The sequence below is a fragment of the Solanum stenotomum genome, chromosome 12, assembly GCF_019186545.1.
Source record: "Solanum stenotomum isolate F172 chromosome 12, ASM1918654v1, whole genome shotgun sequence".
Classification (NCBI taxonomy): domain Eukaryota; kingdom Viridiplantae; phylum Streptophyta; class Magnoliopsida; order Solanales; family Solanaceae; genus Solanum; species Solanum stenotomum.
The window spans coordinates 38,773,515-38,791,816 of record NC_064293.1 but is presented as its reverse complement, the minus strand read 5'-3'; the positions used below and the strand labels follow the sequence as shown (position 1 = coordinate 38,791,816).

The following is an 18,302-nucleotide window of genomic DNA, read 5'->3' as shown; positions in this document are numbered from 1 at the left end:
TTTTTTCCGAAAAATCATCCTATATATAATTTCATGTAATATAAATTTTTAATTTTTTGAATTTTTTTAATGTAATATTAAATTATATTTTATTCTAGATTTCTAAAGAACAACTACGAATAATTGAAAAAAGAAATCAACAAGCACAACTGCAATTACAACCACAACTTCTCTAAATCATACACTAATTCCTTTTTCGAATATCGTTCAATCTAGAAACGACCTACCGGATTACTAAATTATTGTTATCTTTTTTTTTAATCTTAAAAAGCAAGTACATAAATGGAGGGGGCTGTGAGCCTTACCTCCACAACACAGAGTGTGTGATATACAAAAAAAATGGGAGATTCTAAGAGCGAAAGCTCTTCTACCATATGCAAAAAAAAAAAAAAAAAAAACTCCCTTGAAAGGAAAAAAAGAAGCATTGAGATTAGCTGACGAAGAAATTTGCTTTGTCATAGTGTATCCTGAAACTTGGCATTTGCCATTTGTCAAGGTGATAAGGGCCTTTAGAATCTCGGGGTAAATCGTTGTATTGATTGATGAATTTGGGCTCGTTTAATGTAATTTTTTAAAATTATTATGTTATGCATTGTATTATATTGTTATCTTTTATTTAAATTATTATGTTATGTATTATATTTTTAAATTAATTTTTTATCTCATCATTTGAATTGCATTCTTCATAGTGGAAATTAATAATAACATCAAATTGTATCACAAAGTGACGAAAATTTAAAAAAATATTTAAAATATTATTAATTCGAGATGAAAGTAGTATATATAAAATAAAATATTTTTAAAAATGTTATATGACATTTAAAAAGAATTGTAAATATTAGAGATTTAATTAATAGCCTTACATGAAAAATAATATGTTAATTACAAAATATAGAGAATGAAGAGTAAAATAGAGTAGGGTTGGAGATGGTCTTATGTTTAACTTTTTTAAACTAAAGATAAATTAAGTATATATGGTAGTAAATTATGTTTAGTTAGGTAACTTTTCTTTTTTTTTTTAAATCCCACTCCACCATTTCCCGGTACCACAACAATCCCCCCCTCCTCCATTTTTTTATTATTATAAAATATCTCTTATCAAAAAAATCTTACTTCAATGCCCACTTATCCCCTCTAAACCATCCATTCCTTCTCAATTTTTTTTTCTTAAATATTATCAGTGGCAGAGGAATAATTTTTAATAAGGGGGTTCAAATTTGAGAAGTAAACACATGAATTAGTGAAAGGGGGTTCGACATCTATACATACCTAAAATAATTTTAACATTATATAAATAGTAATATTTTCTGCTGAGGGGGTTCGGATGAACCCGTATATGCTGCCTCCCCCCTGAATATTACTATTATTTTTTTAAAAACAAAGAAAAGTAAGTTTGTACCTTACCAGACCGCCCCATCTAACCTTCTTGCTTCTTTTTTCCTGTTAGATGTATGCATATGTTTTTTAGGAAAGAATATAATTGAAATGAAAGTTTTTTTTTAAATGTGCGACAAGTAGAAAATATTTTCCTAAAATATACGTTTATATCTAACTCAAAACGATACAAAATTTAGAAGCGGATAGTTAGATGAGATGTGATAAGATTTTTTAAAAAAAAAAATATCTAAATTTTTTTTGGAATGAGGTTGGGGATGAAGTTAGGTTTTTTTTTTTTAAAAAAAGAAAACTTTTATAAAAGAAATTTAAAATATTAAAATAAAAAATTAGATTTTTAAAAAAAATAGTATTATTTTTTTGGATAGTGATACTTTAATTATTACTAATTTTTACTAATCATTTATTTAATTTTTATCAAGGTAGAAGTTTATCTATGTAGAGTATCATATGACAATTTTTAAAAAATAAAAGAGAGATATATTTCACAAACTAATGAGCGATAGTTTAGATATGAAACATACACTTTCAATTATTTAGATATAAAACTAAAAAAATGATAATATAAATATATATTCGATATTTTACTCATATTTTTGCTAATATACTCTACCAAACAATCCTTTCCTACTTCCATTTCTATTTATAGCACGTGAACTCCTAGTGTTTAGAAACATCAACCTCAATTTTTTTCTGAATATTCTGTGTGGCAGTAATGAAAGACAACATGATGGAGTCGGTAAGATCGGCAGTTCTGAAAGAATCTTCGGAAGATCTAGAAGGTTCTTGCATAAAAATAGTGGGGTATGACTTTAATAAAGGCCTTAACTATTCTGAGCTTATTAAATCCATGATTTCCACTGGTTTCCAAGCTTCTAATCTTGGTGACGCCATCGACATTGTTAATCAAATGGTTAGATTTCACTTATTTCTTTTTAACTTGAGATAAAATAGTTTTAAAGTTGATTCCACAAGTGTTTTTGAAGCTTAATTGGAGGCTTTCCCATGAGGTGCCCACAGACGACGATTGCAGCGAAAAAGAAAGAAATGTTGCATACAGAGAGTCGGTAACGTGCAAAATATTTTTGGGGTTCACTTCAAACCTTATTTCTTCTGGTGTTAGAGAGACCATCCGTTACCTTGTTCAGCACCGTATGGTCAGTAGCATTTTCACTAGTTTATGTCTTTACTGTGTTGTACCGTCAACTTTGAACCTTATGTTCCCTCTCTCCCTGCAGGTTGATGTTTTGGTTACTACAGCTGGTGGTATTGAAGAGGATCTCATAAAATGCCTCGCACCAACTTACAAGGGGGACTTTGCTTTACCTGGAGCTCTTCTACGATCCAAAGCATTGAACCGTATTGGTAACTTATTGGTTCCAAATGACAACTATTGCAAATTTGAGGATTGGATCATGCCAATTTTTGACCAAATGTATGACGAGCAGAGTAATGAGGTAGGTACCTATCTACTCTACTCTTGGGTCAATTCATTATTAATTAATTGCGTTTGTGTTTGTGATGATTTGACCTTTTTAGCTTCTTTTTGTATATATTACAGAACGTTCTTTGGACACCATCTAAAGTCATTGCTCGCCTTGGTAAAGAAATTAACAATGAAACCTCATACTTGTATTGGGCTTACAAGGTAAATTTCTAAAAAAGAATAGTTTAGTGCTTATTTAATTTGATTCCAGAAAATAAAAGGAAAAACATGCATTTTCTTTGAGTTTATTATAAACTAATGTGTATTTATCATTCTTAGAACGGGATTCCTGTCTTCTGTCCTAGCTTGACGGATGGATCAATAGGTGACATGCTATACTTTCATTCTTACCAAAAGGGAGATCAAGACCGTAATCCTGGTCTAGTCTTAGACATTGTTGGAGGTATCACTATCTTATCGATCAAGTTTTAATTCTCTCATCAAGATATATATTGTTTGACTAAAGAATTAAGTTGTATATATAACCAGATGTCAGGGCCATGGATAATGAAGCTGTCCATGCTGGTTTGAGGAAGACCGGAATGATTATCCTGGGTGGAGGGCTGCCTAAGCACCATATCTGCAATGCGAATATGATGCGCAATGGTGCAGATTTTGCTGTCTTAATTAACACTGCACAAGAGTATGATGGTAGTGACTCTGGTGCTCGTCCTGATGAAGCTGTATCATGGGGAAAGATACGTGTTGGTGCCAAGAGTGCAAAGGTGCATTGTGATGCAACAATTGCATTTCCCATATTAGTAGCTGAGACATTTGCAGCTAAGCCTAAGGAACTCTCCCAGAATGGTACCAAGTTTGAACATTGAGGAAGTTGTCCTACACTTTATTTGAATGGTTGTTACGTATTGTTTCATAATGTATCGTATTGTCTTTTGTTATATTGTATTGTATTGTTTTAATGAATACAACTTTGGTTAGATTGTATTGTTCTTTGTCGTTACATAATGTCACACATCCATAATCTAAATGATAAACCTATAAGAAAAGTAGAGTACGGGATAAAGCTACTATTAAAATATAGGATATATAAAGATGAAATATGATTATTAAATACTCTAATAAATAAAGAAAATATTAAGTAACAATAAAAAAACATTATATTTAAAATTTCAAATTAACAATACCATATAATACAACGGATAACAACAATCCAAACAAGGTGCTAGAGAGGAGGGTTTATCCATGTACCCACTGTTAGACAACATTCTGTATGCTTCAAATAAATTATTCTCCTGGGTTTATTCATGTACACTGATCAGTTACACAACATTTTGTATGTTTCAAATAAATTATTCCCTCGAGTTTATTCATGTACTCTTAAGTTAGACAATATTCTGTATGTTCAAATAAATTACTCCCCCCTCCCACCATGTTATTTGGGGAGGGAGCCATATTTGGACTAACAATTTTTCAGCACAAAATAGTTTTCCACTATTAGAATGAAATATATATATATATATCCCAACAGAGCTGAATGGTTATAGAGAATTCGTATAGACGATGCCAAATAGCATAAGTCATGCAAAAGATAACAATCGTAAATCTAGGCGATAATTAATCAGATTTAAAAAAAGCTATCATCAAAGAAACAAAATTTTGATATGACCTACCAATTAAAAAGCTTGTGGAGGGAATAATCTTAACCAAACCAAAGAAAGTTTTTTTTTTCCCAACCAAAAAATCATAAATTATGACAGAAAACGTTTTGGTGGGATTGCAAATATCAACTACTCACTTATGTCGAAATAAATTAGAATACTTAACCTAACAGGTTAATAGTCAAATTTACAGCACAGTCTCCTTTTCAAATTAAAATGCCCTGTGATAAGTAATTAATAAACATATGAATTATTATTTAGGAAAAATTGTATAAAATAGCAAACTATTAATTCAAATTAAATGCTATAGCTATAATTTCTTTTATTTGTAATTCGAAGCAAACATTCCATATTTTTTGTCATCCCATTTGTATACCGAAATATACAAATAGACTCATTCGGTATACATATGTGTTGTATAAAAATTAACTTCAGGACCCATTTGTATATCGAAATATACAAATAGACCCATTCGGTATACACATGTGTTGTATAAAAAATAATTGCAGGACTCAATTGTATACCGAAATATACAAATAGACCCATTTGTATATTGAAATATTCAAATAGACCCATTCGGTATACATATGTGTTGTATATATGTAGTAATTTTGTTTATATACAATTACTATGTTTTAGTTTGTATACCGAAATATACAAATACATATTTTTATGTATATGTATACCGAAATGTACAGATTAATAGCCATAGCGCAATCAGTGGCGGAGGCAGGAATTCTATCAAGGGGGTCAAATAAAACACAGGCGAAATCTTGAACCCCACAAACCATTGAGCTACTCCTTTGACATATGCTCAGGGGGTTCAATTTTAAATATATACACGTACACAAAAAAATTGATCTTATATATATAGTGTAATTTTTTTTCCTAGGGGGGTCGGATGACCCCCTGGACACACTCTACATCCGCCACTGAGCGCAATTATATAAACTATAGCTATAACATACAAATATGATTTTTATATTTGTTAAACCTAAAATTTACTCTATAATTAAATATTTTAGACATAATTAGACTAGTACAATATATTTTCCTTTTACTATATTTTAGAATTTCTCAAGTTTTAAAATATTTTTATCATATATTTAAGGACTCCTTAATTATTAATTCTTCCAATATTTATTATCATATATTAATTAACTCTTATCAAAGATTTTAGAACTTTTAAATTTTCTAATTTTTTTTCTTGTCATATATTTTAGGACCCCTTTATTTTTAATATTATAAAGATAACTAAATTATAACTTAAAATAAATAGTAAAATTTGTCAAATCTTTTAATGAAGGTTAAGGTTTAATCAATTTTTTAAAACATCTTCGTGTTTTTTGATGTTGCAAAATGACCAAAAGGTGTACAAACGTTTTTGTTGTTGATTGGTGTCCGATTGAAATTTAAGAACTGATTTAAAAGATGCTAATAATATAGATAAGATTAATATTAAATAGAGCGTGTTAATAATATTTGTATTAGTAATGCTTATTATTGATTATATTTACATTATTTTTTATGCATTATTTAGTTTAGTGTATTAAAAATAGTATGCATTATATAATTTTTTTTTAAATGTTTATTTACTTGAAATACCTCCAAACTATGGTGGAAAGATGTAAAAAAGATGTTAAGGGACAATAGAATTTTTAAATGCTAATATATGCATTAAATCTTCTTGCATTTTTAATACCTTGAATATACATGTATTAATAAAACACTTTTCAATACACAATAGAGTGTATAACTAATGAAAACATTAGTTATACATAAATTAAAAAAATGTTGAATAAAATATTATTAATACACTAAGTTAATGCATATATCATACACTCTACCAAACAATCTTTTATTGTTTGCCTATCAGCCTATATGTGTGGGTTGTATATGGATCGTTTGGTGGAGTGTATAAAAATAATGCTAAATAGAGTGTATTAACAATGCTTACATTAATAATGCTTGTATTAGTTATGCATGCATTAGTTATACATAGATTATTTTTTATACGTTGTTTGGTTTGGTGTATTAAAAATATCATGTATTGTACAAAAATATTTCTTTACAAAAATATCTTCCACAATTATGGTGAAAAAGATGTAAAAGAGGTTTTGATGGGTAAGAATGTCTTTACAAATGCTAATGCATGAATTAAATCCATTTGCATTACAAATACCTAGAAATCCATGATATCAGTAATACACACCTAATACACAATAGAATGTATAACCAATGCAAGCATTACTTATACCTAACATTAAAAGTACACCAAACAAGGTACAACTAATACATAAAATAGTTAGTGCATGCATTAGTTTTGTTAATACACTCTACCAAAGGACCCTTCAAGTGTCAAATAATTGAAACTTTTGTTTTGTTAATTTTTATATGGTTAGGTGGCTACCACTTTTATGGGGAAAATTACACGATAAGTCATTTTCCTAAGATTGTTTTCATAAATAGAACTTTTTTATTTATTTAAAAAATGACAACTTTTCTTGATATTTTAAGAATATTCTAAAATTACTTACATTAATAATGCTTGTATTAGTTATGCCTGCATTAGTTATACATAGATTATTTCTTATACGTTGTTTGGTTTGGTGTATTAAAAATATCATGTATTGTACAAAAATATTTCTTTACAAAAATATCTTCCACAATTATGGTGAAAAAAATGTAAAATAGGTTTTGATGGGTAAGAGTGTCTTTAAAATGCTAATGCATGAATTAAATCCCTTTGCATTACTAATACCTAGAAATCCTTGATATCAGTAATACACACCTAATACACAATAGAATGTATAACCAATGCAAGCATTACTTATACCTAACATTAAAAGTACACCAAACAAGGTACAACTAATACATAAAATAGCTAGTACATGCATTAGTTTTGTTAATACACTCTACCAAAGGACCCTTCAAGTGTCAAATAATTGAAACTTTTGTTTTGTTAATTTTTATATGGTTAGGTGGCTACCACTTTTATGGGGAAAATTACACGGTAAGTCATTTTTCTAAGATTGTTTTCATAAATAGAACTTTTTTATTTATTTAAAAAATGACAACTTTTCTTTATTTTTTTAGAATATTCTAAAATTACTTACGATTAATGAGGATCACCGATTAAGAAATTAACTTATACCCTATTAATTATACGATCATTCTTCTTTCATCATCATTTACACTTACTAAGAAATCAATTTACAAACTAATGGAACATATTCTCATTAAAAAAAAAGTGATATTTGATTGTCTTTCACCAACCAAATCCATTAATGATGACACATTACCTAGTAGTGCTAATATATAATCAGATATACATATATAAATATACCATGTGTATTTTTATTCTACTAAATTTATAGACATAAAATAAATCTAATCCATTCATTAAGAAAAGAGCAAATATTTAATTATCATTTCACCTATCCGATGCATTTACAGATTACCTACCACTAATATATAATTAGGTATACATACATACATATCACGTGTATATTTTTATTATACTAAAATATACCGACATAAAAAATTAATCTATTCATTAAAAAATTGGATAATTTCAAAGACCTTCTCCTAAGTTTGGCTTCATAACACTAACTATTGGAAAAATAAGATAATATCTCAAAAATAAATGTTTATAAATAAATTATTAGTTATTATATTAAACTTTATCATTATTTTTATTATAGCTTTAAAGGTATGTTATTATATTGTTTAATGGCCTAACCGTTTTTTGTCATTAATATATGATAATGCAAGACCTTTAATGGATTATTAATGGTGATTAATATTTTACCATATTTAATGTTGGAACGTTATTGTTTGATTTTTGAATTGATTTGAGTATATATGTACATATATATCTTCTCTTCCTAAGATACAGATAGAGATGAAAGTGATGGAAAGAACATATTTTTAATTAAGTTTTTCCTCCTACGTCAAGATATATTTTAGTGTTGGGTTTTCTTTGATTAAATCTTTGTTAGTTTCTGACTCCTAGTTTTATACTAAAAGAGCTTGTTGAATCCTGGGGATACACCTATACCAGGTGAAATATCCTTAAGGACAATGTCTCTCACACGCCTCAAGCTATAAGAAGTTCCTACAAAAGTTCGTAGTGATGCATAAGATTTGGTGAATTCAGTACAAGTGTTCGTGATGAAAGTGTTTTACGTAAGATTTCCAACACTAATCTCTTCTATGGTTCATATTATTACGCTTAACCTTCCTTATTTTTATTTAATTGTAACAATATTTTTATCTCGTTATTATAAATATTAAAATAAATATGATCTAACTAATTTTGATATTTAGTATTTTAATTTATTTTGTAAATGTGTTTTCTAATTCATTTTCGTCCTTCATTATTGTTAATTTGAAAAATTCACCAAGGGATTTTCATACTCCGGCTATTCATTGTAAAGTATTTGTTTATGAAGAACGATATTTGTCAAAATCGTCCATGATAAAATGTAAATTGTATATAATTAGATGGATCAGTTAGTCTGTTAGATAGTTAGTTACATGAGTAATTAAACACTATTAGTTAGGAACTGTGTATAAATAGTGCATTGTTGATAATGAAAAGTTCAAGTCGGTTATTTTCAGTTTACACTGTTACTCTCAATTTCTCCTCTTCTCCTCTTCCTCACTTCAGTATCTCTAACATAGCTAGAGGATTAGCTCTCAACATGGTATCAGAGTTGTTGGTTTCGATGGAGATCTAGCTGAAACAAAGATAATTCTGAAGTTTTTCTCCCTTCCACACACTCGAGAATTGAAGAACATTTGAACCGGCCCAAAATCAATTCATTAATCCAAAGATGACGACGACTACAGTTGACGAATCAGATCCAGAGCAGATCGAGAAGTTTACATACATTCATCCTAGAAATCATTTTTATCTACATCCATCTGATACTCCAGGTAGCATTCTGATCCCTCAACAGCTTACTGGTATTGAAAATTACACTGGTTGGAGCAATTCTATGAGAGTAGCGTTGTTAGCAAAGAATAAAATTGGATTTATTGATGGTAAATGTCATAAGGATCAGTACAAAGGAGATTTAGAACACTAATGGGAAAGGTGTAATGTTTTTGTATTGTCATGAATTACAAATTCAGTTTCAAAGGAGTTGGCAAATGGCCTAATGTTTTCACATAATGCACATAGTGTTTGGAAAGATCTGAAAGAGGGGTTTGATAAACGTAATCTAACTAGGATCTATCAAATTCATCGAGAAATCAATACCCTAAGCCAAGGAACATCTACTATTTCTGAGTATTATTCTAAGTTGAGAAATCTCTGGTACCTTTACTAGCATGTGAGTGTGATAAACACAGAGTATATGTAGAACACATGGAGAGACAAAAGCTTATGCAGTTCTTAATGAGATTAAATGACAGTTTTGCTCAGTCAAGGAGCCAAATACTTTTGACAGTTCCTAGCCCAAGCCTACAGTATGATAATGCAGGATGAAAGCCAAAGGATGCAATCTAGTTTAATATCCAATTGTGTATTGCCTCTACAGAAATTGGACATCAATGAGCCTACTGCATTAGTTTCAACTCACAATAACAGATTCAGCCAAAGCATATGTCAAAATATAGGTTTATACTGTGATTACTGTCAATTGAGGAATCATACAAAGGCTAAGTGTTATAAACTCATTGGATATCCTCAACATTACAAGTTCACAAAGAAGAAATGAACTGATGATCGGAGTAATAAGGGTCAAACCTTAGGGAATAACAGATCACAGGTTTTTTGAGGTAATAGAAAGCCTCAGATCAATAATGCACAGTATGCTGAGAATTTGGATACCAATAGGAATACTGATGTTAATTCCTCATCTCTCCAAACTGTGCCAACTTTTACTTCTGATTAGTATAATCACCTGTTGAAATTGCTTGAAAAGGATTATTCATCACAAGAGGCTATAGCCAATATGGCAGGTATTGCTCATACCACCTCTCTATTACATACTTCTTATACTTGTTTTGCTGCAGGTATTGATACATTTTCCTGGATTGTGGACACTGGGGCCACACATCATATGGTCTCTAGCTTGAACACTCTAATCAATCCAGTTCATGTACATCGTGATTCTAGTAGTGTGTATCTACCTAATGGTCAATTGACTACTGTTACACATACTGGTTCTCTGAAGCTCTTTGATAACCATGAACTACATAATGTTCTGTACATTCCTCAATTCTCCTACAATCTCTTATCCATTTCAAAATTATCAAAGGACCTAAATTATTGTGTTTTTTTCTACCCTTAATACTGTCTTTTTCAGGACCTTTGCACTTGCAAGGTACATGGGATTGGTAAGAAAGAAAAAGGTCTCTACACACTTTTTTCTACCAAGAAACCATCACCTGTCATTGCACTCCATTCCAGTCCTTCATGCTCACCTGATTATACTACTTGGCACTTGAGATTGGGACATGCTCTTGCTGCTGACCTTCACAAGATTGACTGCCTCAAACCTGATCCTCAGCATACACAATCTTTTCATTCTTGCCTTGTATGTCCTTTAGCAAGGCACACTAAGCTTCATTTTCCTAGCTACTAGTTCTAAGAAAACTGTTTTACCTTTTGAGCTTCTTAATATGGATGTTTGGGGACCTTATAAACAATGTACTTATAATGGTCATAGATTCTTCCTTACAATTGTTGATGACTATACTAGAATGTTTTGGATTTTTTTACTGCGATATAAAAGTGAAGTTGTGACTTTCATTTAAGCCTTTCTTACTTTTGTTAAAACACAATTTTCAGCAACCATTAAAACTGTGAGATCAGATAATGGTCTTGAGTTCTTCAATCACCAATGTAACAATATTTTTACTTTCTTTGGTATAATCCATCAAAGTACATATGTTCATACTCCCCAACAAAATGGCATAGCTGAGAGGAAACATAGACACCTCCTAGAAATGGCAAGAGCTTTACAAGCTCATGTACCTTTAAAATTTTAGGGGAAATGTGTACTCACTGTAACTTTCATTATAAACAGACTCCCGTCTACTATTTTGAATGGTAATCCTCCTTATCAAGTGTTCCATAATCATGCTCCTAACCTCAATCACCTAAAAGTTTTTGGTTGTCTTTGTTATGCTACCAAACCTTTTATTACTGACAAATTGTCTCCCAAAGCCATTCCTTCTATCTTTATGAATTATTCTGACACTCAAATGGGTTATAAACTTTACAACATTGCAACCAGTTCATTCTTCGTCAGTAAAGATCTTTTAGAGAAACTATCTTCCCTTTTAAACATCCTAAACATACTTTCCTCGACTCTATACCCTCTCCCCATTCTTTTTCGTTTTCTATTCCTATATCTGCATTTCCACACCCCACTGATGATTCATTCCCCATTGTTGCACCACCAGTTCCCCAGATTACACCTTCACCTCCTACTTCTCCTTCACCAGTGGCTCCTACTACATTGCCTTTACCTTCAAGGAAATCTTCCCGACCTACCAGACCACCTATATGGCATGTTGACTATGTTACCTCTTTCACAACCCCACATCCCATTTCCTCTTCCCTGTCCTACTCACACATCAATCCATCTTACCAGGCTTATCTATCCACTCTCTCTTCCTCTATGTCAGAGCCTACTTCTTTTGATCAGGCTTCTTCAGGACAATAACTGGATTCTTGTTATGGACCAAGAAATTCAGGCTCTCAGTGATAACCACACTTGGACAATTGTTGATTTACCTGCTAACAAAACTCCTATTGGTTGTAAATGGGTGTATAAGATTAAGTATCAGGATGATGGCAGTGTTGAAAGATATAAGGCTCGGCTTGTAACTAAAGGCTTCACACAACATGAAGGTTTAGACTATCATAACATTTTCTCACCTGTTGTAAAAATGGTGACCGTTAGATGTGTTGTGCCTTTAGCCAACAGACAATGAAATTTGAAACTAACTACTGCTCTTACACAGTCAGGCTTCACTCAAAGTACATTAGACTACTCCTTGTTCACCAAAACAAATTCTAATGATAATTTTGGTATATGTGGATGATCTTTTGATTACTGGAAATAATTACAAGTTAATACAGGAAGCTAAAGACATTGCATAATAACTTTAAAATGAATGATTTAGGTGAATTGAGATACTTTTTTGGCATTGAATTTGCTAGATCAAAGAGTGGAATATTGATGAATCAGAGGAGGTATACTTTAGAGTTAATATCAGAGTGTGGCTTAGCAGGAGCCAAACCAGTTTCAAATCCTCTTGACCAAAATCAGAAACTTACAAGTTTAGAGTATGATGAACATTTTAACCTCATGGATGATACTGAGTTGGAAGATAGAAGGGGCTATCAAAGATTGATTGGAAGGTTGTTATACTTGGCTATGACAAGGCCATATATTTCTTTTGTTGTACAACACTTGAGTCAATTTATGCATTCTCCTAAACAATCACATTATGATGCAGCAATACATGTAGTGAGGTATATTAAGGGACAACCTGGTTTGGATTTATTAATGAGCAGCAAGAAGTCAAACAAAATAAGTGCTTTTTGTGATGCAGATTGGGCTTCATGTGTAGTATCCAGGAAATCTGTAACAGGCTTTGGCATCAAAATAGGTGAGTCTTTAGCAGGAGCTGAATACAGGAGCATGGCAATCACTGTTGCAGAGTTAGTTTGGTTATAGGGTCTGCTACAGGAAATTAAAGCTAAGGTTACACTGCCTATGAAGTTGCACTGTGATAATAAGGCAACATTACAAATTGCTTCAAATCCCATGTATCATGAGAGGACAAAGCACATCGAAATAGATTGTCATTTTATTAGAAAACGAATACAAGAAGGGCTCATCAAGACTGAGTACATAACAAGCAGGGAGCAAGTGGCAGATGTTTTTACAAAAACCTTAGGAAAGCAATTGCATAGTAACATGTTGTTCAAGTTAGGAATGTTGGACATATTCCACCATCCAACTTGAGGGGGAGTGATAAAATGTAAATTGTATATAATTAGCTGGATCAGTTAGTCTGTTAGATAGTTAGTTACATGAGTAATTAAACACTGTTAGTTAGGAACTGTGTATAAATAGTGCATTGTTGATAATGAAATGTTCAAGTCGGTTATTTTCAGTTTACACTGTTACTCTCAATTTCACCTCTTCTCCTCTTCCTCACTTCAATATCTCTAACATGGCTAGAGGATTAGCTCTCAACAAATGATAATAGTTAAAATTACAACATAGAAAAAAGTCAATTGGTTGATAGAATTAATTACTTTCTCCGTTCTTATTTATATGTCATCATTTTAGATTTTATGTCCTTAAGTAACTAGGTAAGTTTACTATTGCACCCTTATTTAGTGTTCTCTTGAAGAGAAGTTTTCAATAAATAAATATAAATTAATTTATTTTAATTAATTAAATTGACCAATAAATATGAATTAATCATTTAGTTTTCATATAGTAAGGATGACACGTAAATAACGAGTACTATTCACATTTCTAAGGTAAGAAGATAGAAAAGCTTTTTCTTTCGGAAACCTAACTGTCACAATCATATTTTTTTTGGACATCTTAGTTGTCATAATGCTGCATAGGGTTGTAAAAAATGACTCTACTATAGGTAATTTGTCCAATTTATTTAAAACTTTAAAAAATGAGTTCGACATAATTTGAATTGAGTTCAATCTCAATTTATTCAAGTCTTAATTTATTTTAAGAGAATTTTCAGTTGAGTCAAATTTATTCTTCAATTTTGATCCGTTTTAAGATTTTTTATTTGTATTGATGTAATATATGTTTTTAGAGAAGAAGGTCTGAAATATATCCAAACTTTGATCAAAATTGTTGTAACAATATCGAATTTTGGAAAAGACCTTTTACCCCTGCACTATTTAATAGTGTATTTTAAAGTTATATATGTGCCCACATGGACATCATATATTGCATCATTATAAATAGTAATGTGTCCACGTGGGCACATATATACCTTTAAAATACACTATTAAATAGTGCAGGGGGTAAAAGGTCCTCCATAAAGTTTGCTATCGTAATAGCAATTTCGGCCAAAATTGGAGTATTTTTCAAACCATTTTCCCATGTTTTTATATTGAATGTATGAATTACTATCTATTTTATATCTTTTAGTATTTATCTATCCATTTATAACTCCTTTTATAAATTCTCTCGAGTTGAAATTCAAATTATGATTTTAAAAGTTAAATAGCCATATGTTAAAATTCTTGATATTAAACCGATCATGACCCAATCCAATTTTTAGTCTATTTGAGCCCAAAGTAAACTTAGACAAATCAACACCGAGACAAAATTTCTATTTCAATCCAATCCACTCATTTAATTTGATACCCCTAATACTGCCTAACATTGTGCAATACTTAACCGCCTCATTTTGATTTTAATTTTGATTCAGATTTTGATTTATACACAAACTCCTCGTGTGTAGAAACGTCAACGGCAGAAACCCGTTTGCATATTCTTGCAAGTTGCAATAATGAATGATTATAGGCTTTCTTAGATCACAAATTTTAAAAATCTTTTTTTTGTTTCTTAAATTTTGTGTCAAACTATACTAACCCATATGAATTGGAAAGAAAAGATTCATTGCACGAATTCATCCAGTTTTCTAAAAAATGCATGATCTTCAATATTCTTGACAATAATTTTACAACTTATACTCCCTCTGTCCTTAATTACTTGTCCACTTTTGAATTGACACATCTATTAAGAAATCAATTAATGACATAGTGAGTTTATCATTTTACTCCTATTAATTATGAAGTGGATGAAAAGTTCTACATTCTTCAATGTAATTAATTATTTAATTGAGGGTATAATAGGTAAAAAATAATTGTCCTTTCTTGATTTGTCAAAATGAACAAGTAATTAGGAACAACTATAAAAGGAAAAGTGGACAAGTAATTAGGGATAGAGGAGAGGAAGTACTTTTTTTTGAAGTGGATCAATAAATGGGTTCACATTTGAATATTTTTTTTACGCTTACCAATGTGTTGATACAATTAGAATCCATAATAGGAAGATTGAAAACTTGATTTAGAGAAATGATCAACTAATATGAGCCAGATGGAGTAGAATAGAGAATTATGAAGACAGCAAAAATCAAAAAAGATATGGACAAAACAAAATAGAATGGGTGATTGTACGATTGAAATCTTGGAGTTGATTTGAAAACTATATATATATATATATATATTTTATTTTTTTTATGGAAACGTAGTTGTCATGGCCATTTTTTTATTTGGGCAATCTAGTTGTAATTTATAATGCTGCGTAGTGCCTGTTATTATGTACTCATATTTAAACTCCCCATTTGGATTTCGATTTATAACATAAAATAAAACTCCTAGTGAACCTTAGAAACTCATTTTTATAATCTAGCAATAATGAACGGCAACATGATGGAATCGGTAAGATCGGCAGTTCTGAAAGAATCTTCGGAAGATCTAGAAGGTTCTTGCACTAAAATTGTGGGTTACGACTTTAATAAAGGCGTTAACTATTTTGAGCTTATCAAATCCATGGTTTCCACTGGTTTCCAAGCTTCTAATCTTGGTGACGCCATCGACATTGTTAATCAAATGGTTAGATTTCTTTTAACTTGAGATAAAATAGTTTTAAAGTAATTGATTCCTGAAGTTTGAAATTTATGTTTTTGAAGCTAAATTGGAGGCTTTCACATGAGGTGCCCACTGAGGATTGCAGCGAAAAAGAAAGAGATATTGCATATAGAGAGTCGATAACGTGCAAAATATTTTTGGGGTTCACTTCAAACCTTGTTTCTTCTGGTGTTAGAGAAACCATCCGCTACCTTGTTCAGCACCGTATGGTCAGTAGCATTTTCACTAGTTTATGTCTTTACTGCATGTGTTGTACCGTCAAGTTTGAACCTTGTGTTCCCTCCCTACAGGTTGATGTTTTGGTTACTACTGCTGGTGGTATTGAAGAGGATCTCATAAAATGCCTCGCACCAACTTACAAGGGGGACTTTGCTTTGCCTGGAGCTCTTCTACGATCCAAAGCATTGAACCGTATTGGTAATTTATTGGTTCCAAATGACAACTACTGCAAATTTGAGGACTGGATCATGCCAATTTTTGACCAAATGTATGACGAGCAGAGTAATGAGGTATATATCTACTCTACTCTTGGGTCATTAATTAATTGCGTTTGTGTTTGTGATGATTTGACCTTTTTAGCTTCTTTTTGTATATATTACAGAACGTTCTTTGGACACCATCTAAAGTCATTGCTCGCCTTGGTAAAGAAATTAATAATGAAGCCTCATACTTGTATTGGGCTTACAAGGTAAATTTCTAAAAAGAATAGTTTAGTGCTTATTTAATTTGATTCCAGAAAATAAAAGGAAAAACATGCATTTTCTTTGAGTTTATTATAAACTAATGTGTATTTATCATTCTTAGAACGGGATTCCTGTCTTCTGTCCTAGCTTGACGGATGGATCAATAGGTGACATGCTATACTTTCATTCTTACCAAAAGGGAGATCAAGACCGTAATCCTGGTCTAGTCTTAGACATTGTTGGAGGTATCACTATCTTATCGATTAATCTTTTAATTCTCTCATCAAGATATATATATTGTTTGACTAAAGAATTAAGTTGTATATATAACCAGATGTCAGGGCCATGGATAATGAAGCTGTCCATGCTGGTTTGAGGAAGACCGGAATGATTATCCTGGGTGGAGGGCTGCCTAAGCACCATATCTGCAATGCGAATATGATGCGCAATGGTGCAGATTTTGCTGTCTTAATTAACACTGCACAAGAGTATGATGGTAGTGACTCTGGTGCTCGTCCTGATGAAGCTGTATCATGGGGAAAGATACGTGTTGGTGCCAAGAGTGCAAAGGTGCATTGTGATGCAACAATTGCATTTCCCATATTAGTAGCTGAGACATTTGCAGCTAAGCGTAAGAATCTCTCCCAGAACGGTGCCAAGTTTGAACATTAAGGAAGCTGTCCTTCCAATTACACATGTATTGCTTAGTTTTTAAGCCGTGTTGTTAGTGTGCAGAATAATTGAGGAGGGTTTGTTCAAGTTCAAATAAATTATCCTCCTCACTCCATGCTATTTGGGGAGGGAGCCATATTTAGTTCTCTCTGGTCTTAAGTGGAGAGCGTTGATGTTCATGTGTTTGTATCAAAGATTATGAGTTTCTGAAGTTGATTTTTAGTGTGTATTATTTTTTTAGTAACGTCTTTTTGAGCTAAATTTTGATGACATATCTATTGGGTAAAAAGTTATTTGCATTTACATCAAATCAATAAATGTATGATATGACGTATATCATAGAGACTTATTGTTGGGTTTTAAAAAGATGAAACACTTGTAACACTTATCAAATGCAAATGCATGTCATGCATTTACTGATTTGATATAAACACTCGTGAAGGGTAAGAATTAATTATTGGTTAGACTTACACAAATATGAGTAATGCAAATATTAATTATGAGTAAATTTATGCATTGCTTTCATGTAGTTTTAGTTATGTAGGGCTTAGTTATTTATATAATATTAATTATTTAGTGTTTTATCATACATAAATTACATTGCTTAATAACTTATAAATGTATTAGTTATACAAATTTTTAAATCGCAAATCAAACACCATATTAATATAATATATGAATAATTTACCTTCTAATTAACTAACAAATACAATACTCCCTCCGTCCCTTTTTAGTTGTCCACTTTAGAAATGGCACACAGATTAAGGCAACAATGATTA

The 18,302-nt window shown here is 31.1% G+C and overlaps 1 protein-coding gene across 5 annotated transcripts in view; it reads left to right on the top strand.

Moving 5' to 3' along the window:
- Positions 1–17,709, top strand: part of LOC125848425 (deoxyhypusine synthase) — a 45,667-nt gene extending 27,958 nt beyond the window's left edge. The window contains exons 1-7 of one of the 5 annotated variants that reach the window (XM_049528286.1): positions 2,209–2,308; positions 2,382–2,405; positions 16,234–16,377; positions 16,459–16,677; positions 16,770–16,856; positions 16,973–17,096; positions 17,186–17,709. In XM_049528286.1, coding sequence (XP_049384243.1) covers positions 2,246–2,308; positions 2,382–2,405; positions 16,234–16,377; positions 16,459–16,677; positions 16,770–16,856; positions 16,973–17,096; positions 17,186–17,523 — 999 coding nt within the window. In that variant the 5' untranslated portion in view covers positions 2,209–2,245 and the 3' untranslated portion in view covers positions 17,524–17,709. Of the gene's footprint in view, positions 1–2,110; positions 2,309–2,381; positions 2,553–2,633; positions 2,853–2,956; positions 3,044–3,160; positions 3,285–3,370; positions 3,820–15,893; positions 16,133–16,209; positions 16,378–16,458; positions 16,678–16,769; positions 16,857–16,972; positions 17,097–17,185 lie in introns of those variants that run through there. The other 4 variants (XM_049528284.1, XM_049528285.1, XM_049528283.1 and 1 more) reach the window with 4 other exon arrangements.
- The last annotated feature ends 593 nt before the right edge of the window (positions 17,710–18,302 follow it).